At 40.6% G+C, this 27,854-nt stretch overlaps 1 protein-coding gene across 2 annotated transcripts; it reads left to right on the forward strand.

The window, feature by feature from the left end:
- Nucleotides 1–888: 888 nt before the first annotated feature.
- On the forward strand, nt 889–27,602 carry rargb (retinoic acid receptor, gamma b). Of its 2 annotated transcripts, none has more exons than XM_073468302.1 (8): nt 889–1,057; nt 21,887–22,035; nt 24,036–24,177; nt 24,291–24,454; nt 24,594–24,770; nt 24,971–25,175; nt 25,794–25,952; nt 26,918–27,602. In XM_073468302.1, the coding sequence occupies exons 1-8, from the start codon at nt 889–891 to the stop codon at nt 27,235–27,237; spliced, it is 1,485 nt and encodes a 494-aa protein (XP_073324403.1). In that variant the 3' UTR covers nt 27,238–27,602. The 2 variants fall into 2 exon arrangements, with proteins under 2 accessions (XP_073324403.1, XP_073324404.1); XM_073468303.1 differs by lacking the exon at nt 889–1,057 and adding an exon at nt 9,629–9,941.
- The last annotated feature ends 252 nt before the right edge of the window (nt 27,603–27,854 follow it).

The following is a 27,854-nucleotide window of genomic DNA, read 5'->3' on the forward strand; positions in this document are numbered from 1 at the left end:
GGCCCAAAACAACAAGACATTCTTTGGCTGGCCTGTATTTACCACAGCTCCACCACAGAGAGTTAAGCTCCACCCACTCATGAAATCACTGAAGGGGATGAGAGAGTCATAGAGAAACAAGAGAGGAGGGCTGCCCTCATTTAACTTTCTGACAGGGTCACAGAGTCGCTATGTGAGTCCTCAGAGACAGAGAAGGAAGGTGACCATCACAAACCTTCAGAAACTTCAGCTGCAGCAGAGGGTTGGTGGTTCGGGGCGCAGGGAGAGTGAGTAGGTTGTGCGTGTCTGTTGTCGTAAAGGGTTAATTGTACCCATGTTGTGGCTGGCTGTTCTCAGGCAGGCTGGCTAGAGTCAGGCTGGCAGAGGGAACAGAGAGACCCTTTATAATACAGTCCTGCTGATTGAAATCATATGGCATTGCCTGAAATCATTGCACTACTTTGAAGACAGACACAAAGCAGGAGGGAAGTGTCGTGCACCCTCTGCTCCGTCAACTGCTTCTTCAACGCTCTCTTTTTCTTCTCCTTTAATTTTATTCCTTGTCTGGATTTTGAGTTATTTTAGGTATTGTTTTGGTTACAGTTTGTTTGTTTGGTTGATTTTAGGTGACTTTGTTTTGAGTATCTGACCCCTCTTCTTTCCTTTTCTGCAGAGTCCAGACCTGGTCAGGTTTTGGTCACGTGGTTCCTGGTTTCTCCTCAGTTCTTCCTCCTCCTCCATCCTCAGCATCCCTCTTGCCTCTCTGCAGAAGAGCCAGCAGCCGAGAGTGGCTGAATGGCACCGGCCCATTCAAACTCATCGTAGGCCCCTGACGAAGACAACCCCGGTTGAGGAAACGACAAAACAATCAGAGAGAAGTCACCTGAGCACCCAGCAGCACTTTTCACGATGGCAACCAACAGGGAGCACCAGCTGCGTCACATGACCGGATTCCCCCGCACTATGTACCCGTTCCCCTTCAACTCCATGAGGAGCCACTCCCCCTTTGACCTGCTGGCCAGTAGCCACCTCTTTGGCCGGTTTGGGGCAGACCTTCCTAAAGAGATGGCTGCGTTGTGTGAGTAATCAAAAATATTTATTATACATTTAGTCTACTAACATTACAGAAGAGTCTCATCATATTCACTGACATCTTTGGGCGGCTCTAAACTACAACTACACATCCAGCCTAATTCAGACTCCAGAAAAAGTGTGTTAAAAAATGGTTTATATAAAATCGTAAGGGATCCAACTGGCCCAAGGGTCAGTCAGCAGGCAAGAAATCCAAATCCCACGCCCTCGCTCATGACAAGATAATGTGCCAAATGTCTGTGTCCTGGCCAGTGGAGACTCTCCACAATTTTAGAAAAGTCCTCAGGGCCAATTTAGGCTTATGATCAAACTTTAAATCATGCATTGAAGAGAAGAGAAGAGAAGAGAAGAGAAGAGAAGAGAAGAGAAGAGAAGAGAAGAGAAGAGAAGAGAAGAGAAGAGAAGAGAGAGTTGATTTGGGTTGATTTGAGTTGACTTGAGTTGAGTTTGTGGTAAGCCAGGCTGGAAAAAACAGGAAATAAAAGGATCCTGTGTGTAATTTGCTGCTTTCCATAGAAAATTAATCTTCCAAATCATCATCAGAACAGATAGAAGCTGAAAAGAAAGATTACACTTTTGGCAGATGAAAGAGTTTATTTGTTTCAACAGTGTGTTGGGATGGAGACCATTTTGGGTCACAGGGGGCGCTGTTGCACTTCACAGTGACAGAGAGGACAGAGCGGCTGAGCGAGACCCTAGAGGGAGGTTATACAAAGACTGGCAACACTGTGTAAAGGAGGTGGATTTTAAGAGTGAAGACCTTTATTTGCTCTAATATACAATAAACAACAGTCTTAACTTTATTTAGTTTGTATTTATTTATCTTTATCTTTATTCTTATTTTTCCTCTTCATAGTTTTAATGATGTTACTCAGACAGTACAGGGTTACAGCACTATTTGATTAAATCTGCATTCAAGTAAGGGCTACTATAGCTCTGACCCTTGCACTCCACAGTTGCATGTTATGTTTAACATCAGGTTAAGAGTCAACCTGAGAGCATTAAACAACAGTTTTTGTTGGTGTAGATAAACATTATTTGCCTTTCATTGCTCTCCACGCTCCAACACTATACACCACACCTTCGACATCAGTTTTAAAAAAAGAGAAGAATAATAACTTCAACGAAGGCAGAATCTTGTGGTATTGTTTTTAACATTTCCTCTTTTGTCAGTAGATAATTTTCACCTTTATAATATTTTTTTTTACTTTTGCAGATTCAAGACCAATAGATGCAGGTACCCAAAGCTCAAACTCATTCATGTGTTTATATGAATGCTGTTATCCTTCTGTTAATCAAGTCCTCTGCATTTGACTGCTGTATGTATGTTGAAGCCTCACACTGGGTGGGTTTGCTTCTATCCCTAGTATGTGGCTACACCGGTCCAATGAAATAATGGCAAGGCATCATACATACATCTTATGTTTTATTTTAGTCCCCTCTCTCTATGTCAAAACATACATTTCTCAGTAATTGTTAAGTCGCTGAAGCGCAGAAATGTGCTGAGATGAAACAAAATGACTGAAAATGTTTCACCATTGTCCTTGTAAAGGCACATTAACAAACATAAATGAAAGACAATTGCCATGTACGCCACTTGGACCATGTGTAGAAAAGTCATATGTTCTTCCTCTGAAGCCATGTTGGTTTTGACCCATAATGCCACTGACCCATGATATCACCTCTTGGCATCGTAACATGTCCCATAATTCCCTTTTAGCTAAACTCTGATCCTGTGACGTGTTATCTGCATTAAAATACAACCTTACATAAAGACAACTAAATGTCTTAATCAAACATTATTTGAAGGTTGTACATTTTCTATCAATTTGATCTTTTTAAAACCTTATTTATTACATTTTTAACAGTTTTATAAACTCAAATTATCATGAATTTATGACAGAAGCGTGTACAAAAAAACATGACATTGAAACATGTCTCTCAGACAGTTACACCCTGTGTTGCGTTGACCAATATTCTGTAGACTGCAGTGTTCAAATCAAACCCTTTAAATAGACATGTTTGTCAAGTATCTCTAATCCTGTAAGACTGAAATCAGGTGTGGAAATACCTGCTGAACACTGCTTTCAATCAGTGTGTGTGTGCCATTGTGTCACTGTGTGCACACAGATAATGTGTTCAGTGAGCAGCTGCTATCTGTTTATCTCCAGTCGTTTTCTGGAGACAACGACCAGGCTAGTAGCACTCAGACTCAGTCATTACATCTTTGACATGCTGCCTCTGGGCCTTTTATACATATACAGACAGAGGCAGAGAGATATGAGGAGCCGCATTATGTCAGTCAGGTCACACGTGACAAAACAGGAGGACCAAAAGACCTGTCAGCAACACACAGAATGTCTAAATCGGTCACATTTAAGTAAGAAATAGTACAGTTACACAGTTAAACCAGGACACCATGTTGGGTTTCTTCAGCTTGTAGTGTCGATAATTGGTAATTATATGCTGAGTACTAAGTGCAGTAAGACAAGTGTGGCTTTGTATGTGTGTGCGCATGAATGTGTGTGTGATACTCAGTGGAAAGATGGAAATGAATCAGGCTGATATAAATTACCTTTTGAAGCCAAGCTAATTGACCAATAGAACACATTTACAACGGATCAACACCCGTGATTCAACAAATACTTTTCCAGATAATGAGATTATATTACAAAAATATACATTCTCATTTCTTCTTTTCAACCAGCTGCTCCGTCTCTTCATGATAACACACTTACAGGTCACCTGGGCAAATACAAAAGATACAAGAGACGACAGTCAAGAGCAGACTTCGCAAAGTGCTTCACAATAAAAAAACAAGAAGGTAAATAAGAGACAGAGCAACAGACATTAAATGCAGACAACCAGCTTTAAACAAAAGGAAAAACTTCATTTAAAAAGCGATGCTTTGAGATGCTTTTAAAGGTGATCACAGTGTCCAGAGATCGTAAGTCCAAATTTACTCTGGAACTCAAAAAGTGCTGTCAGATTGGTCGAGGCTAAAGGTCTGACCTTACCCCTGACCACTACGAGTCTGCCATGGGAAATGCTGGGTGTGGATATTATAGGACCCTTTCCTCTGAGTTCAGTCATAACATCTACCTGCTAGTCTTTGCAGACTGTTACTCGCACTCGGGTTGAGTTGTTCCCTCTACGTTGAGCCACGTAGAGTAATCTGTTTCCCAGATACTCAACAGAGAGATTCTCACCCGTTGAGGAGTGCCAGGCTATATCCCCTTAGATCAGGGCTCCCAGTTTGTCTCCTGCAAAGTGGTACTTAAAACAAGGGAAAGCTGCGTGGATATACGAATGTTTAATATGCAGCTGATAGTCAGGGTCATCACAACATGCAACAGTGATGTCAGAGTAACCACACCCTAAGTTCACTACTAAAGGTGAGAACATAAGCAAGATGTTTGCGTCGTGTTAACGGGGTTTTTGCTTTTTTGTTTTTTTCTTTCAGTGTTTCATATTCAGGATTTTTACGCATGTAAAAAGTCTTGAAAGTTAAAAAGGCCGAAGTTCGCACCAACAGAAGCTCCTCTCTCCGAAGAAAACACTGCTCCTGAAATGCCTCGTCAGAAGTCCTGCCTTTAATTCTGTGACTTCATGACATCACGCTATGTCATCATGTCACACATTTGCATAATTTTAAGTCTTAGAAAGACTATTCTAAAATAAAATGATGAACCTGAAATTGAGCATAATATATCTCCTTTAAATTAGTCTTTATTATCCATTTTATATAGAGAGCAAGTGTGAGCCCATTTAAATATAACTGGAGGCATTTACAGCCTTACGCTTCTTGTCTGGTAGCTTGTTCATCATGCTCTTCAAATCATAATGTGAGAAAGGAGTTGACACATTTCTCGATTAACTACATAAAAAAAATAATAATTGTATTAACTCTGCAGACATCCCTGATGTAAACTGTTTGTTGTGGCAGTTAGCCAGCAACTGTTTCAGTTCTTATTATTTTCAACGAGGAAGAATAGCCATGCAAATAATGAGCCTATTCTTAACCATCAAGTGAAGCTGCAATAAATGACTTATCTCTCATTAGTGCAAAGTGAACAAAATTACACAAAATTACAGTTGGGGTTTAAGTGGGATTTGCAAATTAATTCAAACCAGGTCCTAATCAGAGTGAGTGGAAAACCGGACTTTGTTCCCTAATGAGATGAAACTCGAAACATCCCTGGACTCGAAATTAGCGGATATCCACATCAAAAGCTCCCTGCTGTGCATTCAATCATATAGAAGGTTCCCCCTTTCTTTTCCTAATAGCAGTGGGAGCTGGGAATCAGTAAAAAAAAAAAAAAAAAACTGACAGGTAACCACTGCAAAGCTTTTCTGCCCAGAGCTTCCTGGAAATGGTGTAAAGACATGATGCCATCTCTGGATTTTCTGGGGATTAAGTAATATTTTTCTGAGAAAGTTTTTTGGAAAGACGCATTTTATCTCTTTATAATGACATCGGGATCAGAATCCAGTCTACATCTAAATCTTTTTCTGTTATGTTAGGAAGAAATCTGACTGTAGTGATCACGAGGAAAAGACGTGCATTTTTCCACAATGAACACAATGTCCTTTCGTAATTTCTGCACTAGTCACATCTTGTTCTTTGTAATGTTTTGAGTGTGTGTGTGTGTGTGTGTGTGCGCATGGGTCCATGTGTGTGTGTGCGTGTGTGCGTGTATGTGTGCACGCGGCGTGATATTAGTAACTTGAACCTAAAGGCACGGATCGAGGCTTGTGTGTTTTTCTTTGTGTCTTTCATCACAGGCACTCTGTTTAAGCACATACACACATAATTGTCCATGCGTCCGAACACACACACACGCACTCACACACATGCACAGAAACACACACATTTCCACTGCCACTCTGTAGGCTGCACATTCCAACACCCATGAATATCACAAACCAGCAGTCTCGCGCTCCTTGCCTCACATTTGTGACTATATTTGTGCGCCGGCTGATGACCGCAGTGAGACTTTGTGCAAATATCTGCGGCCGAGCTGGAGGAGCTGCTGGTGGAGAAACAGACAGAGACAGAGAGAGAGGCCATTGTTCAGCTCTGTGTGTTTGTGTCAGACATGACGACTGGATGAATAGCTGAAGAACCTGATTGTGAAAAGTTGTAACGTGACTCCCTCTTCTTGTAAATTGTGTGTGTGTGACAGAGAGCTGAAACAAAAGTAGTTGGAGTGAGTTTATGTTTTAGTAAAAGTGAGACTTCTTCTTCACATTCGCCCTGCATTTGTATGCCTCTTTCCTCAAAGCAGCAACAGGGGGCAGGGTGCTGCGAGGCGGGGAGGGTAATTGTCTCAAGGTGTGGAGAGAGCTCAGCAGGCTGATACTGTGCAGCTCTGCTCCCTGCAGTGTGTCATTGTAGTGTGTGTGTGTGAGTGTGTGTCCTGGTGAAAGACAGGTAAAAAGTCCACTCACTGAAGAGGAGGGGATAACTAAAACACATGAATAAAGAGTAAAGAAAAAAGGGTACATTGATATCTTGAAGTGATAATGAAAAAAAATATAAATAAATGGATTGAGGGAGATATAAACAACAAACAAACAACAAGAGAAAAACAAAGAAAAACAGAATTTTAACACACAAGAACAGAATGAAACATACGAGGCCACAGGCAGGACAGTTTGGGAAGTCAGTGTGTGTGTGTGTTTGTGTGTGTGTGTGTGTGTGTGTGTGTGTGTGTGTGTGTGTGTGTGTGTGTGTGTGTGTGTGTGTGTGTGTGTGAAGGGGGGTGTTAAAGCCCCAGTGGGGGTTTCTTCCAGAGTTCATCCCTCTTGAACGAGGGAAGGAAAGGGAGGAGGAGAGGGAGGAGGAGGGTGAGGCTGTCTCGTATACAAACTATCCAGACTCGGGGCCTGTGCGGTTCGCCTGCAGCGGAGTCGCACTTCAGTGTGACTGAAGTATCCAATAAGCTCCAGGAGGGAAGATAACTGAATCCACTTGAACTGAAGGAATTGAATTAGATATCGGCACACATGCCAAAACCAAACGGAAAAGAGAGAAAGAAACGCTTTAATAGACTCAAACAACAAAACTGCAAACAGAGAGACATTTGAGATGGATCACTTCTGAGAAGGAAGAAGACAGAATGATGAAGGAGTGAAACATATCAGACTTCAATCTTAAGATTCGCTGAAATAGGTCATAACCCAAATTGCAAAAATAGAGTTCAACAGGTCCAATAGGAGTGTTGTTGACCCTTTATAGGTTTTTTTTCAAATATTTTATAATGTATATTTTCAATAAAGTCCTTGTTTTGTATTTCATCCATATTCAGCACCATTTATTTCTTTTTACTATCTCTTCTGTAACACTTCATTTTGTGGGTCTGCAAATTCCTAATAACCTCCTATGGATTTCTTCCCAGTTTCCAAGAAAGAATGATGTAATTTTGTAGCAAATTACATAGTAACAACAGACAATGTTCAGTTGGTACACTCACAGTGAAGTTATTCCAATTGGGTTCCAGTATACAGGACAGATAAACATGCAAAAAGTTTAAATGTATCTTCTTAAGGAGGCGTTTCAACATGAATAAAGCATAAAGTTTCCAAGAAAATTAAAAGATAATGAATGAATATTTATTTGGGTTTAAAGTTGGCAGTTGCTTTAAAGGAGCAATATGTAAGAATTTTAGTTTAAATTGTTAAAGATTTAAAATTATCAACAGAACATGAGAAAATAACTTTTTTGATTAAGGGACGTGTGTTAGGTATGTTTATAGTTATGGCAAGGACGTCTACACACTATGTTGAAGTTAGCATGCTAAACAGCTAGCCCCTAGCCATTTGTACCTCAAGAGATGATGGATTAAACATTACCTGTGCTCCAAGCTCCCAGTCAGGCCGAGTCAGCTAAAATGACCACTACCTGCATGGTTAACTGAGCTTACTAGCTAACAGCAGCTAGCAGCAGTTAGCGGCTATGTTTGGAGTTTTTTAGAGTATGAATTCAACAGGTGGCCAATTCCTACATATTGCACCTTTAATGAAATTCTTCTATAAATAAACAGCTGCACATAAATTTAACACAACTATCTATAATCTGATAACTGACTGAACTTTACTTTTATTTTACCAAGTTGGACAAAGTTGCAGATTGCACAGGGAAGTTTCAAGAAATTATCAGGAAATTATGACATTATGTCATTATCGTCTCTTTTTTGTTCAAGCTTACAAATATCACTGTTGTGATATTGTTCTTTTATATATGCCTATAGAGAATGAAAATAATGAAACAATGAAAATTGGGAAATTTATATTATCAGCTTCTTTTATCGGTATTGTTGGAATTTGAGCCGATAATAGAAACAGTAATATAAAGCACAGCATTTACAAACTCCATTGCAGTAGGTGTTTGCAAGTTGGTTTGGGTTCAACCAATAAACACAGAGAAGAAGAAAGAAGAAGCCAACACGTTTGCAATTTGCAATACATCTTCCAAAAGAGATAAGAGAGGAGGGGAATAAGTCCATGAGTTTTAACACAACAAATCTTATTAGAGTTATGAAATATTGAATGAACCATCTTTGGTTCATCTTAGCCTTTCTTATCCTCAAGTGTGTATAAACTACAGTTTATGAACTAATTTTTAAAATATAAAAATGTGAAATTATCCATTATCTTGTCAGTATTGGCCACAAGAAGAAGCTCATTGTCTGTATTTGCTGAGAAAAATCCATATTGTGCATCTCTAATGAATATAAATCATAGTAAAAAAACAAAACAGTACAAGTAATAGGCTTTTAATTTGGGGGAAATTATAGGTACTGAGTGTGTGTGTGCGTGTGTGAGCAGGTGTGTTTCTGTGGCCACTTTAAACCTCAGAGAGGTATATAATCCTACTGTCCCTGTACAGACACCACAGGAGAGCATCCAGTCTCAGAGAAAGCAGGTTAAATTAGCTAATGACACACTGTAACTAAATTGCCTCTCTGCCAGCACCTTTGGTTCTCGCTCCAAATAGACTCTGTGAGGTTGCAGGGCTGTTCTGTTTGGAGGTGAGGCGATGCTCCCTGCTGTGGTGAAACAAAAAGGGAATTAATGCAGCAAAAGAAAGAAATAAAGAAAGAAGAAAGAGGCGAGGGGGGAGGTGGGGGAGGTGAGGAGTGTTTGTTTTCATCTGCTGAATATGAAATATGAAGAGGCAAGTTGGGTAAACTTGAAGGAGAAATGAGGGAGGGGGGGAAAGTTTGGTGTGTGGCCAATGGGAGAGCAGGTCCACACCCCCTCGGGCATTGCGTCCCTCCCTCTTATTCTTCCCTGACCCCACCTCCTGTTTCTGTGCTGAGGGAGCATGCAGATAGTTGGCTGTGCCTGTGGTGGAGTGTGAGAGGCCCAGAGAGCCGGCGAGAGGGGAGCTGAGATCAGTTGCAGCAGGAGAGGCAGAGCAGTGAGGCGAGCAAGTGATCTGGGGAAAAAGTAGATTGAGTTTTCGGGAGAGAAAGAAGAGATTTTGTCCAACCAGAGACGATAGTTTGGATACACAGGACGGGTGGTCAGGGGGCAGCAAGAGACAGACAGACAGACAGACAGACAGACAGACAGACAGACAGACAGACAGACAGACAGGGAACACCTGGACCAGGCAGGGCATTGAGTTTCAGTCACAGGAAGCTTCTGTCTCAGTTTTACAGTCACTCTCAGAACAAAAGCAAAGAGGCTGCAGGCTTGTGTTTGATTTGAGAGGAGCATGTTTGACTGTATGGAGGCTCTGGGGCTGGCCCCGCGGCCCCTCTTCGATGTGTCCGGACAAGGCTCCTGCATGCTCGCCAAGGCCACCCCTTACTTCTCCGGCCTGGACCCGTTCGCCTGGGCCGGGACCAGCAGCATTCAGTGTGAGTACTCCATCCTGTCCATCAGACTGGAAAAGAACAGCTGTGTGTGTGTGTGTGTGTGTGTGTGTGTGTGTGTGTGTGTGTGTGTGTGTGTGTGTGTGTGTGTGTGTGTGTGTGTGTGTGTGTGTGTGTGTGTGTGTGTGTGCTCTTATCAGAGTCCTGGTTTTGTTATCATAGAGCTCTCTCCACAGGAAGAGTCAGATTCCTTTCGATTCTATGTACCCATTCTCACCCCGTTCCTTGTTTGTTTATGTGCTTAGTGAGCTTTGTGAGGCTGAGTGAGTGAGCTGGGGAGGCGCATATTTATACATCATCACTGTTTGTTTTCTTTATGAATGACTTCACATGACTGACAGCTCTTTTAAACAATTCGGGGGGCCTGACCCGGCGATGTGTCCAGAAAACAACAAGCAGCAAGCGTCCAAACAGAAACAGCACTGAACACTGACAGATTGGAGGCAAATGTGCCCTGAAATCACACAGAACGGAGAGTTCACAGAAGATAAATGAGGATCTGAGAGGACTGATGACGAGCAATCTTTTACTTTTCTTTTCAATTTATTTTTTAACGGAAAAGATGATTGTGGGAATGAGAAGTGTTAAAAGATAAAGTATGAATCACTTGTCATATAAGCACTTCCTGTTTCCCTATTCAACAGGCGAGACATTGTTTAAAAAACGCCTCAAAAGACACAAAAACGAGGCCCAGATTGCATCAGATATTAAGTGTTAAAGGGAAAAAACCTACCCACCACAGCAGAGAAAATGAGTTTAATACATCTATCTGGCTTCATAACAATAAGCAGACCTTTGTCATTGTCATGGAGTCCACTTTCAGACTCTTTGATTACACTTGGCTTTGTGGCTCGGAAAATCAAACATTGACTCTATCTGTCTATAGAAACAGGACCCACTGAAGTCCATTCACATGTGTCACTGAGTTTTATTTTCAAAAATACACTCTCTCTCTCTCTCTACTGTGCTCAGGATGCACCTTGAGTCTATTTATCTTCAGTAATTATTTAGATACCAGGGCATCAGGCCCTGTCGAGTCCTCAGTGCTCGCTAATGATGATGGATGAGCAGTCAGGATGACAAACACCACAGCAGGGCCTGTTTCAACTCGCTAAGGAGCTTCGCCAGATGCCAACCTGACAGACGAATGTCCTCAAATGTTCTTTAATCAGTGTTTCTTTGTATAGAAATCAACAGTTTAGGATCTTTTATTTTAGCCGTGAAAGCTGCAGGTCCAATATCAGCCAAGAAACAAAGATGTCTGCCGACTGACCTCAGACCACAGTGTTCATACCTTTATTTCTTTATCCAACACATCAGCAGAGTTTTTAACAAAACCAGTCCCTCTCAAACATGAGGTTGAGCTGGCAGACTGCATATCTCACAATAACTAGAGCTGAAAAGATTGATTGGTTTATCAAAAAAAAAAAAAGAAATGGCAGCTATTATGAACCTTCAAAGTCATTTTTCAAACGAAGACTCCGTTCTGTGGCTGCAGCTTCTCCAATGTGATGGTTTGCTGATTTTTTATAGGTTTTTTTAATCATCGACATGCATCATTGAATTAATTAAATAGTTTTGGTTTTGGACTGTCGGTCAAACAAAACAAGATATTTTAAGGTGTTGGGCTCTGGAAAATTGAAACATCCACTTTTTTCACAATTTTTGGACATTTTACTGACGAAATGTCAAATATCAAAATCAAAGATTGTTTCAGCCATATGTACAGCATTGACTCAGCATTATTTTTTTATTCTGATTGAACAGTAATCGGTACTCTTTACTCTGCAATTGCAGATTGCAGAGTCTTATTATTTTTAGACCTTTTTTTAATGGAGATCAACTCCTTTAATCTCTAGACTTTATTTGATTCTATTTGCTCAGTAAAACAGAGCAGCAGAAACACAGCAATAAAAAAAGAAGCAGATTGTGCAGGTGAGATTCAGAAAACCCCTAAAGGCTTTTAGAAGAAATCTCACCTCAGTATGCATCAAGAGCAAATACAAATACAAGTCCTGTCCTTTTGTATCCACAAACGGAAGCACAAGTTAACATGGATCAGAAAACAAGCATAAAAACATCAAATTCTTAAAAATAAAGTTTGGTTCATCAGACAGGTCCTAAGCCTATATTTGTAATTCTTGAGAGAATTGCACATTTTAAAAGATTTCAGTCAGACTAAGAGACAAAAAATCGACAATGTTATGGTTAACCTCATCAGTCTCAAGTCATTTGACACAGTAAAAAATCACCACTATTATTTAATTCCCCAACTTGTAAAATAATATCCCACTGACCACATTGAGAACTTTGCTTATGGTCCAGGTCAACATATTGACTTTTTAAGTAATTAGATAAAGTCCATAATGTTCATAATCCTGCATAGATGATCACCAGCTGTCATTAGAAAGTGTATAAAAGTTTGCTTTCAGTGAACATGTTGAGCTCTAAATACCTCAGAGCATTTTGGTCTCTGTGTCTTTTTGACACGAGCTTTCTCTCCAGTGTGCGTGTGTGTGTGTGTGTGTGTGTGTGTGTGTGTGTGTGTGTGTGTGTGTGTGTGTGTGTTTGTGTGTGTGTTAAGCGGGGGTCATCTTTTCCTGTGGCTTTTTTTTATGTGAGGCAGTTCAGCACCTCTCTGCCTTCCTTTGTTTCACTGTCAGGAGGCATTAAAGGCAGCGGGGACATGCCAAAGTCTGTCCTCTCTCCCTCTGTCACTGCCTCCTGTGCAGCGGGGGAGAAGACTTTCTCCTCTACGTGACATTTGTTTTTCTCCTCTCTTGAACATCCCCTCTTTCTACACTTGATCTTCCCTTCCAGTAGTGTGTGTGTGTGTGTGTATTCTTTGCTCACACATGGCTCAGTTTACACGCCTTGTGTTGTGGAACCAAGAACTTTTAATGATTCAATTACAATTACAAAGGGTCAATTAAGAGATTAGGCAGCGTGTAGGGGCATGGGCAGTTAAAAGAGATGAGGGCTGAAAGGAGAGTGGAGGGATGAAGTTGGATTAACTCTTTGTATCTTCATGTTTGAGGCCTGGAGGGGAAATGCTCTCCTCTTCATTCAGTGGTAATCTCCCTTTTCTCTGGCACCCTCTTTGCTTTAAACAGGCTCTTCAAAGCTCGTTTAACAATGCTCCCTGACCATCATACCATCACACGGGAGGAGAGCGGCTAACATACTGCCAGTAGCTGTTTAAGACAGAAGATATGTGCCTGATTTGTGAGATAAAAGATTTCTAGGGGTATTTCTCAGACTGGAAGCAGCTCCTGTAATTATTTTTAGCCGCACCAGTATCACTAGTCTTAAATAAAGTGAGTAAATCTGTGTCACTGGGTCATGAAATACTGGCCTATACTCGTCCCCATGGTGCCTGTGGGCTGTCTTTCCTGAAGAGTCTCTCAGCACATGGCGAGAAAGAAATTACACTGTGAAGCCTGAGCAAACTCTTTGAACCTGGACATTTAAATTCAGTCAGCGTGTGATGTGTGCGAGGAAGGAGATATTCCTGTAGCTGTAGTAAAACAGCTTTACACCTACTACTTCCAGAATAGTTTAATGACAACCATTTTAAATCAATAATAGCCATGATAAGAGAAGCAATCACAGGATATATGTCATTATTATTTTACTATGAGTTTGTCTAAATATGGTAGTGAATAATTGCTCTAAAGGTCAAATATTCAGGTGCTCCTTTATTGCTATTGATGATGCTGTCAAGACAATAACAATGGATCTTAAAGCTTTACATTTTTAACAGTGAACTTTTCAAATGTAGTCACCCGTTTCTGAAAATTTTGAATCAACTCAAAAGCTGTACATTTAGGGAAAACAGAAAACTATACCATCACAGCAGACTCATTAAAACCCTAACCATAAGGCTGGGCAATAGTGCCTTAACATAATATTGCAATATTTTTAGGCTGTACAACGATAAACAATAAATAAATATTATCATATCATAAATGTAACTAAATCAAATATCACCATATTTTAACAGAATACCCCAATATTGATATTGCGACAATATTTTGGGGATGACTATTCGTTCTATCAACAATGTGGTTATAATGACGAAGTGGGTGAGAGAAAGTATAAGAGCAAGTAGAACAGTCTGGTAAAATGACATCACTTAACCCCTAATGCAGCCTTTAAAACAAAAAAAATATATTTTAAGCCATTATCCAGTATTTGAATACATACATTTGGACCTGCAAATGTGTGTTTACACATTAGTCTGAATTGTTTTAGTACTATTGAGTCTTTCCTGTGAAGTCACAGAATGAACAAAGGCCAAAGCAAAGCAGCATTTCAACACACAAACAGCAGAGAGGAAAGTTTCAGGTTACAACCTTCCCTGCAAGTCAGTAAGTATTTGTACTGAAGTGCTCTGTGAGTTCGTCAACAGATAAAACCGCAGTCTCACTCTTTTCCTTCTACCCACACACCCACAGCCACACACGTGTCTCTCTCTGTGGTCATAAACAAGATTATCAAACACATCATGTCATGTCAGATTATTTAGTTACCGTGAATCAGGAAAACACTGTAATCACGTTATTACTCTAATCTGGTTATTCACAGTAATGAAGTTACAGTTAACGTTGGACTCCAAACGCCTCCAGACTCATCTGTTGGGAATGCACTCATGACAAACAGGTGATGGATAGTAGATGAGGAGATCACATTGAGCCTATTGAAGACAACGTTTACAATAGCATAGTTTTGCAGTTACAGTACTTAGAAAAGCTTCACCAAAAGCTGCTGCTTGGTGACTGTTCCCGAGTCAAACTGCTTGAAGTCTTCAGCGAGTTCAAGCTCCAGCTTGTTTTTAATTTTGGTGTCACAGCTTCCACAGATGTCTCCACCACATTGTGTTAATTTTGGCCCAGTTTGGCCTGAATTAAAAAAGATCACCTTATACTAAACTATTTGTCAAATATCCTACAGTGTGCTACATGTTTACATACTAGTTGCAGAAATGCAAAACAATAAAAGTTTGCAAACTTAAATAAACTAAAAGGATCTTTTAACTGGTTATTATTATAGTTATTGTTAAAGGTGCACTATGTAGTTTTAGGGAAGATATTTTACTCAGAAGAGAAAAATCCTTATTAATTGATTCAAACACTGAATAAACAAACTTTCCTCAAAGGATAACACAATTTCATACTGTTTTACTTTGTTCAGGACCCTTGAGAGTAGCTCAAAACATAACTGGTCCTTCATTATACAATAAGGGACAAAACGTTTTATGTTATAAACATACAGGATTAACATCTGAATCATTTTCATACCAAAAACGCTTTTAAACTCTTTACATTTTTCCACATTGCCTGACGGTTATAATGGAAGTATATGTGTGTGAGAAGCTGTGACGTCTGTTGTATTCATGATGCCCAGTATGGAGGTGGGAGCTGACTGTGTGGTGTTATAAAAAAAGAAAGGGTGTGTTGTAGCCTATGTATGATGATGAATGGGAGTGGGATGAATGGGACAAACCCTGATTTAACAACCTGTCCCGTAAACACAGCCCCCACCCTGCAGACAAAGCTCAACTCCATGGCAATGAAAAAGCAAAATATTACACGAACGTTGTTGTTTTACAGGTTTTGTGATAAATCTTGCCTTGAATGAGTGTAAACTGTGACTTCCTGAATTTGTTTTTATGCTTTTTTTGGGCCCAAATGTCTGCAGCACATTTAAAACTGCAGGATAAAGTTCACAACTGTGTAAGAGTTCGCAGGTTTGAGGACAGAGCCAGGATTTCTGTTTTTGTAGGGGAGCTTGTGCAAATGTGTTTTTGTGTGTGTGCCTTTGTACACTGTTGCTTGTGTGTTTGTTTTTGTGTGTGTGTGTGTGTGTGTGTGTGTGTGTGTGTGTGTGTGTGTGTGTGTGTGCCTCCTTTCAAGTGTGTGGTGCTGCTTTTTTTTATGGAGCCATCTCCTGGACAGTAGCCTGGTTTTCACAGCCTTTCCTTTAAAAGGCGCTGCCAATGACAGGAAGGACTCCTCCTCCTGCCAGGGCAGGAAGGCAGGAGAGGACAGAGGGGGGAAGAGGGTTATTAGTGAGGGTTGAGCTTGGGGGGGAGGGCAGGAGGAAGGGGGGTGGGCTGCTGGTATTGAACTTAGAACAGCTGATGAAAGGGATTGTCAGTCAGATCTCCCCCATCTCCTCCCTGCTGTCGTGGTAATTACTCGCTCAGCATATTTGAAGTTGAAGCGCCCCCCCCCCCCCCCCCCCCCCCCCCCCCCCCCCCGCCCGCTGTTCCTCCGCTCATGAATTACAACACAGTGCAGTAATTTTAAGCTGAATACATGCATCTTGTAATGTAAAGTATAGATCGTGTCACATAATCAGTCTTTAAGTTGCTTCGACTTTGCCCTTTAAAATTGACTTGACAGAGTCATGTTATGTGTTGTGGCTATTTCATAATGAGTACTGTTGTCCTCCTCTGTCCTCACATTGTTTCTGTGAGTGTTGTCGCACTAAAAACCCTCAAACACACGCAGTCCATCTGACCTGTGGGCCCATGCAGCAGCCCACACACACATATTCACATGTGCACGCACATTCCTCAGCATGCTGCTGAACATTTTGTCAGCGAGAGGTTGTGTAAAAACTCAAATTAATCTTTTGAGGACTCTGGGTGAAAGAAATATGAGCCAAAGTTGCACTTTTGCCATCTTTTGAGATTTATATTATTTATATTATTTAAAATTATCTGTATTACTGGTTTTGTCAAATTTCTAGTCAAATGAAAAATGATCATAAGCTCAGGTTAGTCATCATTAAATTGTTTGCAGTCTGTGGCATTACCCTCCACTCCTCTCCAGCATGAGGCTCTTCGGAGCCCCCAGGCCAAAGTCTAGTTCAATGAGATGTGCGATGTTGGCAGGTCGAGCCAGGCTGCAGGCCCTATAGGCCATATGTCACAATGTGTCGAGCACACAGCCACTCCAAGAGGAACGAAAAAACACCTTCAATATAAGTGTAAAACAAACCACATGCTCACTCTGCTCATGTGTTTGTGTACTGTGTTCAGCCTATAGAAGGTAATCAGCTGCAGCTCGCTGACACATGGTGTCACTCGCAGTTATCGTTCTCATGAAGTTGTTAATACAGAATGACAGATCAGTGTTGTAGGACATCAGGAGTCACTTTCACCTTCATGTGAAATTAATTTCACACGCATACTCAGAAAAAAGTAACAAATAATAGTAAGTTTGGAGAAACCAAGGGAGTGTTAGTGTTTATGGCGCTAGTAGGATTTTTGGACCGGGGCGGGCTGGGGCTAGCTGGTTAGCTTGCTAACTTCAGTAGACATCACTGCAATACAATACATAGCCATCATCATAACAGCTATTTCTTCACATTCTATTGTTCATTTGATAAGTACATTTTTGAACCTTTTCAACTCAACTTATTACATATTGCCCCTTTAATACTAATTCTTTACAGGTCTTGATTATGTGACGGAGTAAATTATAGTCAAAACTGTCAGTATGCAGACAGAAAAAACACAGATTACCTCAACATTACCAATTAAAGTAGACTAATCATTTTAAGTTGTTGAAACTTTTTAGCTCATACTTAAATGTAATAGTCTACTTTACTTGGTAATTCTGAGGTAATTGGTTTCCTGAACTTTTTGCAGTAAAGTCAACTCTTAACATTTTCAGTGTATGGTGTGGTTAGGTTTAGGCACAAAAACCACCTTGTTAGGGTTTGGAACAGATCAAGTTTTGGCTTATATTTCCTGTTTCTCTCGCCTCAAACAAGGCTGGAAATTGTGTTGGACGTCTTATAAAAAATATCCAGTGGTTTAGAGCTTACAAATGTTAAAACACAGCCTTGGACAGTGGTCTCTGACTTGGTACAAATTTGAACGTATCTGGTTTGCAGAAATGTAAAATTCCAATATATTATTCAGGTTGCAAAAGTACTATATAATTTCCTGTCAGTTGATTTCTTGTATATGAACTGCATCAACAGTATACTATAGACTATAGGCTACAATTTTTTTGGTACACTGTATACAGTTAGTATGGATTTGGGACACTGAACCACTCAGGAGTGAAGGTGTTATTCCTGTGCTTCAAGACTCTCTCAGGCATCAGAGCTGATAAGGAAGGTGTCTGATTTCAGAGGGGCTTCTGTTGTCTAAACAGGGATGTGTTGATCTGACAACAAACACTGAGTAAATGAGAGAGGGGGAAGGTGGGGAAGATACAAGAGTAGATCAAGTGAAGTAATATTAAGGAATACTATTGTACTGTGGGTGATAGTAGCTAGAAGGGATTTTTATAAAGATAATGAAAGATAATAAAGACAGTTTTTCTTTGTGCAACGACAGGTTATACTTAAAGTTTGGCTTGCATGTGAAGCCGTATCCGGCTGATTCATGCGAGTCATCTTGTCTCTTCTGCATCCAACCGAGGTGTGCCGATTGATGTTGTGACACGCTAAGGGGTGAGCTGTAGGTTAAGAAGAGAGAGGTATTTTTTCCAGCCGAGGCTCTGAGGCTGAGCTCAGTTCAGGGTGATGACAGCTGCTGACACTTTTTGGCTCCTCTCCCTCTTTCTCCACGCCAGGTAAAGTCCCCTCCTCCCTCCTCCCCCCCTCCCCTCGCTGCCCTTCAGCCCAGTGTCTCTCACCCTGTCTCTCTCCGTCATGTTTCCCTCCTCACCCGCTCTCACCGCCCTCAGACAGTGTCAGTCACTGCCTCTCTCCTGGCGCCAGATGCAGCTTCTCTGTTTCAATGGGAGCTATTTTCCACTTGTTCTGTCTGGGCCACTTTTACATTGTCAGTGTCACTATATAAACAGAAAACACTGATCAGGTTACAGTACCATTCATGCAGCTACGCCCCTCTTACCTGCACCTCCTATACCTGGGCTCTGTATAATAGTATTTACCTCCTGCTTCACAAGCAGCTCTTTGTTTACTCATAAATTTATGTGAAACATGATTCTTTGTCCTGCATACTGTTATGGGAAAAAGTACATGAAAATGACAGAAATGATAATCTCAGATAAATCATCAGTTCTTCTATGAGGCCGCAACTGACAGTTATTTTCCATATTGATTCATTTTTCCATTATTTCCTCAGTTCATCAATAAACCATTTGGTTGATAAAATATCAGAACATACTGAACAATGCCTGTCATACTTTTCTAAAGCCCCGCGGTCTGTCCACACATAGTTCATTTAGAATGACTCAGTCCAAATCTCAAATATATTCAAAAGTAGCAAATCCACACAAGTGACAAACTGGAGCGAGACTCTCAGTGCTTTCTTAAAGACCTGGGGCACAAAGCAGATAATACGTATGCTAGAATCAACTTTTTTAAATCATAATGCATCACTACTGATTGTTTCTGTGTCTGTGTGTACATGATTTTTGTCCTGCTTTGAAAATTTGATCAATAAATGGTCACAAAAAAAGAGAAAAGCTGGAACTTCTAGCACATTTGGCACATTGTCTAGAAAAACAATGACTGATAATGTTTTTGCTGATTATTTAATTAATTAATCATTTCATCTTTTTTTTATTGATATATATCTATACACACAAACATATATATACACACACATATATATGTCTGTGTATTTATGTGTGTGTGTAGATAGATAGATAGATAGATAGATAGATAGATAGATAGATAGATAGATAGATAGATAGATAGATAGATAGATAGATAGATAGATAGATAGATAGATAGATAAAAAAAAAAATACAAAACAGAGAGAACACCATAATCAACCTAGATACAAAAAATACATATAAAAATATGTTTCAGCTGTAATTGCTTATTTGTTTCATACGGTATTTTTCTTCAAATTAAAATTAAAGTATTAATTTGTTTTCTCAATTGAGACATGAATTGAGACACATCACTAACTGTTAAACATTAACATTGTGAATTGCACCAACAGGGCAAAAATACATTTATTATAAAGCAAAATAAAGGAGTATTCAGCACAAAGTGGTTCTGTTTTAACTACATGCAATTGTTTGCTATAAATTGAATTAATAAGGAGAACTATTGTATGAAAGGGCTGTGGATTGGCACTGCTGCAACATATCACTGTTTGGATTTACAGAATATTTTCCATGTACAAGTTAGAAATGACATTCGTATTGTTTATGCCCACTCTGGGAGTTTAAAACAACAGAACCGTTCAAATTTATGCACACGTGTCATCAATTAATTAATGGCCAGTGTTGTGTAGTGATCCCAGTTGGTGTTTCCATTTTAGAAACAGTCTCCCCAGTGAATAATATACACACCTCTATAAAAAATGGACACACTTACATATCATTGTTGTAAAACTAGTTGAACCAGTTAAGTTCAATTTAAAATACAAAATGATCGAGTTAGGAGAGGGTTTTACTTCTCAATCTCACAATTTACCTCTTCATTTTCTGTTTTAATCACATGCTAGTGATTTATCATTAGGATGGAGGCAGTCATGATTAAGTGAATGTCATATTTGAGAGCATTTTGAACTTTAAAGCGAGCTGCTGGTCACGTAGTTAGTAATGGCCTTCTTCAGTCAAGGTCAAAGTTAAATGGTCAGGATTTTATTTAACCTCTCGGCCACTGGGAAGTTTCTGTCCTCGGGCTCACCTCCGTCTTCCCCTTTCTTTCTCTTTTCATTTTCCCTCTCTTGTTTTTATTAGATTATTCCTTTGTGCCTTTGCTTCTCTGTTTTTTGAAACCTTACCACTCTTGTTAATGACAAGCTGTGGGTTCAGGTTGGGGTTGCTGCGGTGGGGTGTTGGGGGGGGGGGGGTTCACATTTGGTTCAGTCCTGTGTTATCCATTGAAGGTGGCAGGAGGGGCTGTGACTTTGGGGTTTTTGACCCCAGATTCTTTATTTTTACTAGGAAGGGATCCAAGGATGGAGCAGTTGATGTGAATAGCTGCCCAAGGTGACTGGATCCCAATAAAGAGGCCGTCAGCCTGGCCGGGGGCCTCCTTCCCATCCCAGACACAGCCTTTATAGGGCCGCTTATGAGCCTGGGCAACTATTAAACCCTGTCCAGCCTGCACTGAGGAATTTAGGGCCAGGAAACAAGGGAGTGGGGGTGGGAATGGGCAAAGGGAGGTGAAGTTGGGGTGACTGAAGGTGAAAGTTGAAAGGCATGTTCGAAGGAATCTGGTTGTTCTTTAGTCATCACCTTCAAATGTGTACCACGCGGGTTTCACTCATTTTATGCTGGGTGTTTTAATCAGCTCGATCAACTCGCCACTGCGCCCATTTCACATTGTTTGTTTGGAGCGTTTTCATTAGCAGCAGTTGAATGACTTCGCCTGTGGCCAGCAAATGGTGTTATACAGTGTGCCATTTTCTTTAGCGAGACAGTGAGAAGGAACAGAGGGAGACAGCAGAGTCTCGTAAACATCCCGCCCCTGTTTGTTCACATGGGGCTGGAGGTATATAGGCAGGTCTGGTTGGACGGCCTTTCAAATAAAAATGTGAGCTCGCACATGTGTGCACACAAACACACAGAGCAGATGCAAAAAATTCAGATGTCAGTCAAAAAGTCAACAGAGGTATGCTGCCCCCTCCCCACTCACCAGTAAATGGAGAAGCCAATCAAATCTCAGCTGCCAATCAGCATTTTATCAGCGGGGCCATCTGGCCATCAGCTAATTGTGTCTCTTTTAAGTCCCTGTCAATCAGCAGTGTCCCCCCTCCCCTCCCTTTTCTCTTAAAAATGTCTGCCTTTGAGCTTGCCTTCTGGCTCCGAGGGGTGGCCTGCATGGGGTTGGGGGTTGTTTGTTGACCACTCTCTCTTAATCAGTTGTTGTATTAGCTTTCATCATAGTTTCAAGACTTTAAGAACTTGTGTAAACAAGATGTTCTGATATAATAAGAGGCCTTAAATGTTTCTTTTTTTTCTCTGTCTCTGCAGCGGTGGAGACCCAGAGCACCAGCTCAGAGGAGATGGTGCCCAGCTCTCCTTCCCCTCCTCCTCCTCCTCGTGTCTACAAGCCGTGCTTTGTGTGCCAGGACAAGTCATCTGGTTATCACTATGGAGTGAGCTCCTGTGAGGGCTGCAAGGTAAATGAAGCCAGAGACACATGAAGAGTTTACAGGACATGTATGAAGTGAAGAGCTGATGAACAGAGGGCGAGAGTGAGAGCCTGACAGATGTCAGAGCTGCACAGCTGTAATGTTTGCTTTTGCTAAGCTGCCCTCTAGTGTATCGTTACTAATACTGCACATTATTAATGTATCAGAGCTAAACAGTGTGCTGTATGTGAGCAGCAAATGGTTACTGCAACTTGAACTGTTGTTGATGTGAAGATTTCGAGCTGAAATGAAATTGACAAATTAAACAATTCAATAGAGGTTTTGTCTGCTTGTAGTTTACATACAGAGACCAATAAATGGATGTTCACAGTTAAGAGAGAAGCAGTGAAAGAGGACTTCTCAGTTCTATGTGAGAAAACAGCCAGCCTATCCTGTAGGCTGCTGGTTTATGCAATTCATCACCCTTGAGCATATTGCACTTTTTTTGTGAACATTATTTTGCTTTGACTTTGCTGCCACTAATCACACTTCTCTGCACTTTTGCTGTAGCATGCGGGTTTTATAAATATCATAAATGCTTGGCAAATCTTGACCAGTGATTTTTTTATGCTGCTTCCACTACTCTATTAAGCTTCTTCCTGTCACCGGCTGTTTACTGCTGTTGCCTGTAATTTTGCTTTTTTGAGACCAACTGCTCATGTATAGTTTCTATTTCATTATGTTCTTGTTTTCCTAACTATTTGTTCTCTTTAATTCTCTGTATTTATCTGTACTTATTCTGTCCTTGGGCTGCTGTAACACCTGGATTTCCACTTTGGGAGATCAATGAAAGATCAAGACTAAAAGTCTACAGTCATGCTTAGCTGCTATGTGAGGCTGTGGCCCAGCAGTGCTTTGAGCTATGCTCTCAATTTTAGTTAACATTTTAGCAATCTAACATTTGCTAATTACTTTGAAACACTTAGTAGAGTTTAGGATGATGGGAATGTATTTAGTTTTGCAGGTTTTTTAAACTATTTTTTTTTGTCAAATTGACTTTATGACCAGATGATGGCGCTAGAGGAAAAGTCCAAGCATCACCAAAGTTATAACAATTCATCCTGAGGTGCACAGATGTCTGTGACATTGTCATAGCAACCCATCCAATAAACCATATTCACATGGCAACCATTTTTCCTCTGACTTCACACTCGGGTAGAAAACGCAAATGTTGGTATAATATTGTACTGCTGGATTTCAGGTTGCAAAACAATTAAATGTAGGGAGTCTGATAAATGGTTATCATTTCACCGCGTCCCACTTGATCAGCAACTGACAAGATGATGGATAGTGAAAATCTGGAGGGAAGTTGGGCCATACTTAAAGGTAAAACAACATATTTGATAACCCATTTGTTAACATTAGCATTTTAACAACTTCCTAGCTAACATTATGGTTTAATTATATCCAGTGCGTTTCACTCCAAGGCTTAAATGAATGTGTGTGTTGATATTTTAGAATTAACTTACGCCTTCCTATTATATCCTGTAACGTTATCAAATGGTAATGTTAGCAAGGAAGTGGTTGAATGCTAACATTAGCTGTCGCCTAAAGCAAGCTAATGGGTTCTCAAATATGTTGTTTTACCTTAATTCATTTCAATTAAAGCAGTACGACACTTGACATCCCACCCTGAGTGTGATGTCAGAGGAAAATGGCCGCCTTGTGATATGATCTATAGTTGTTGAGAAATTTCACCGTAAAACACAAAGCTGAACCTCATGGTGGCACTAGAGGAAAAGGTGTGGATTATCAAATGAACTAGAACACATTGTCTGGGACTATGAATAACTGGGAATTCATGACAATCCAGCATTTGTTGAGATATTTCAGTCTTGACCAAAGCAGTGGACCCACTGACAGACCGACATTGCCATCCCTAGAAACATGCTTCTAGCATGGCTAAAAAATATATTCTGAGATTGTATAGAGTGGCTGTGGTCCTGTCATGAAACATTGTACAAGACATTTTCTTTCATTGTTTCCAGGGTTTCTTTCGGCGCAGTATCCAAAAGAACATGGTGTATACCTGCCACCGAGACAAGAACTGTCAGATCAACAAAGTGACCCGCAACCGCTGCCAATACTGCCGGCTGCAGAAGTGCTTTGAGGTTGGCATGTCCAAAGAAGGTGAGAGGAAAATATGAACGTCAAGAGTTTCTCAATGAAATAATAATTTCAAGAAAAACCTGATGGGGAGTTTGGCTTTTTAAGTGTCACCTTGTGCCTGTGTTTCCCTGTAGCGGTGCGTAACGACAGGAACAAAAAGAAAAAGGATGTGAAGGAGGAGGTGGTGCTGCCAGAGAACTATGAGTTGAGTGGAGAACTGGAGGAGCTGGTTAACAAAGTCAGCAAAGCTCACCAAGAGACCTTTCCATCTCTGTGCCAATTAGGAAAATACACCACAGTAAGTTTTAATTAATAGTTATCCACCCCTAAACACTCACACTCCACTCAAGCATTAGCTCACCGCTTTGCCAAAAGGACAAACACAGTATGGACTTTGCACAGCCACACAGACAAGTGTCCCTCTTTCTCTCTCTCAGAATTCAAGTGCTGACCACAGAGTACAGCTGGACTTGGGCCTGTGGGATAAGTTCAGTGAGCTGTCCACTAAATGCATTATAAAGATTGTGGAGTTTGCCAAGCGGCTACCAGGCTTCACCACGCTCACCATCGCTGACCAGATCACCCTCCTCAAATCTGCATGCCTGGACATCCTGGTACCAACCACATGCTCCTATTACACTTTAAATGACTCCCCCTCCACCTCCCTAACGCTTTTCTCATCTGTCACGCTGCTTCAATTGTCATAAACAAATCCTGAAAATGTAAATGTAATTCTGAACATCTGCCATCCTCATTTTACTAACTGCCAATTTTTCTTCTTCTTTATCTCTTGTAATTTTCTTATTATTATTAGATGCTGAGGATATGCACTCGTTACACCCCAGAGCAGGACACCATGACCTTCTCAGATGGCCTGACTCTCAACAGGACCCAGATGCATAACGCTGGCTTTGGTCCACTCACAGACCTGGTGTTTGCCTTTGCTGGTCAGTTGCTGCCGTTGGAGATGGACGACACAGAGACGGGCCTCCTCAGTGCAATCTGCCTCATCTGCGGAGGTAAGATTGACTTTATGAAGGAATTGTTCAAAACTTAGATCTGGAAGCTACAAAAAGCTTAACTTACTTAACTTAACTGCCAATAAATCCATAATAAAGTATGTATTGATCTTACAATAAAAAAAGCACAGCTGTTGTTCAAATCATGTGCCGTCTCAGGTGGTTGCCAGTTTCTTGTACTAGCTAACGTTGCTAATGCTTGCTAGCAAACATTAACTTCGCTAATGCTAGCTAGCAAACATTAATGTCCCTAACACTAACTAACTAATGTATACATTGTTAATACTAGTTAACATTAACATTGCTAACACTAGCTAGCTAACATTAGGACAGAACAGTATGCTTAACAAGTTTCTTGTAATTGCTTATAAATGTCTTGTAATCTAACAATAAAGGTGTTCATGGTGTTATCATTAACATTAATATAGTCTCATTAATGTTAATCTTATCTTATAAAGCCTTATAAGGGCCTTATTACCCATTAACTAATGCTTAATACAATGACCATAATATAAAGTGTTACCCTTTGTTTCTCTTGCTATCATCTTATCAGCTGTTTTACAAAATGCTAACACTTCCATACCTCTTCAAATTTGTGTCTCTCTGTAATTGTTTTAGACCGAATGGACCTGGAGGAACCACAGAAGGTAGACAAGCTGCAGGAGCCGCTGCTAGAGGCTCTGAAGATCTACACCCGTCGCAGACGCCCGAACAAGCCTCACATGTTTCCCCGCATGCTGATGAAAGTCACGGACCTCCGAGGAATCAGCACCAAAGGTCAGCATAGGTTTTACATATCATTCCCAAAGATTAAAAGTAGAATTGTGTATCAATCCATTTAGTTTTTGGTAGCTACTAAACTGGGTTAATGGTATAGGGTACCAACAATTTTAAAGAAGCATTTAAAAGTTAGCATCGAATGGATGGTCAGATCTGTATTTTTGTATACATTTTCCTTAAAAGTGCAATATGTAAGAATTGGCCACCTTTTGAATTCATACTCACTCTATAACTAGTGTAGACTAACTGCTAACTCCCAGTTCATTTAGCTGCCAGAAGCTAGTTAGTTCAGCTAGCCATGTAGCTACCAGTCCAGCATGCTAACTTAAGTAGGGGGACAGCCTTCCACTCCGAAACATCGCTGTTCCGACCCTCCCCCCAAAACATCGCTGTTCTGACTTTCAACTTCAAATTACTTCCCAATAGGGTGAGGGTTAGGGTTAGGGTTTCCCCAATAGCCTTTTCGGAATAGCGGGGTCTTTAGAAAAAGTGGGAAACCCTGCCATTACGAAGAATGGAAGTCTATTTTCGGAACAGCGGGGTTTCGGAAAGGCGGGGTGTAACCCTTAAGTAGATATCTCAGCATCAAAATACACAGATGTCATAATGTCTAAACTGTTATTCCTTCACATTCTGAGATTCTCTTTATCATTTAAAAAAAAAACTTTCTAAGGCCATCCTTATTTATCAGCTGGCTAGTTGAAAATAATAAAAAATTTCGTTGTAAAGCAAGACAGAGAGTATTTTTTAAAAGGGCTTGATTGGTGAGAAACAAAAGAGAGAATATACCATCATCTGCGTATATGGAGAACATGGCAGTGAAGAGGCATTGTTTTCCTAGACTGAGATGAAACTTGTCAGTGATTCTTGTAAAAAGTGAAACATGGTCATTGTATGAGAAGCTTCCTCCTCTCCTTTTTATACACTAAATATTTAATAGATATACTTGCATGTGCCTGTAGGTGCAGAAAGAGCCATCACACTGAAAACAGAGATCCCAGGCCCGATGCCTCCCCTCATCAGGGAGATGCTTGAGAATCCTGAGGCCTTCGAAGACAGCAGTGACTCAGGGGAGAGCGCTGCAGCTGCTCCCCCCGCCATTCAAGCCATCAAACAAGAGGAGAAGTCAACATATGAGTCGACCGTCGAGGAAGAAGAAGAAGAGGAAGAGGACGACTACTGGGATGAGGAGAAAGAACGAGGAGCGGACAGTGATGGGGAGGCATGTGGCGAGGCGGCAGCGGGCTCGCAAAAGAAAGGTGTGACTGGGAAAACGCAGTGAGAGGGAAAGATGATGCTGCTTCCTCCTTCAGATCACTGAGCCCTCACCCAGCTCCCAGAAACCTCACAGAATTAGGCTCTTATTCAACAGTAGTGTTGCATACAGCACATATTTACATATACTGTACATGTTGACTGAAAGGAAAATGTGTTAAATTCAGTATAGGAAGCAAAAGCACTAAATCTAAGCAGGTTGAGGGGAACGCCATGAAAAATCACTGTGCCAAAATGAGACTTTCTAAAAGATGTTTCAGAAGTGTTTCGTCCATCCAGAGAGCAACGAGAGGTGGTGGACTGAAGAAAATGCACTCCTCCACTATCTATAAGGGCTATGCTGTGTATAAAATTGATGGTAAAAGATACATGTCAACAACAGAACTCTATGTGGTGTCCATTTGCCGCAAATGTCTTCTCAGAATTCCTTTTATTCCTATTCAGAGATATGCTACTTATTTTTTTATTGTATTTTTTTTTTTCTAAGCATGAACATATTTCTGTTTTTTCTTCATGCCTGTTGTGTTTTTTGTTTTTTTGTTGTTTTTTTTGGTATATTTTTCACCGATCACGTTTGACCGGACATATGTGTGTTTTTGTTAAGCATCTCTTTAAATTTATGCA

The sequence above is a fragment of the Pagrus major genome, chromosome 6 (assembly GCF_040436345.1).
Source record: "Pagrus major chromosome 6, Pma_NU_1.0".
Lineage (NCBI taxonomy): Eukaryota > Metazoa > Chordata > Actinopteri > Spariformes > Sparidae > Pagrus > Pagrus major.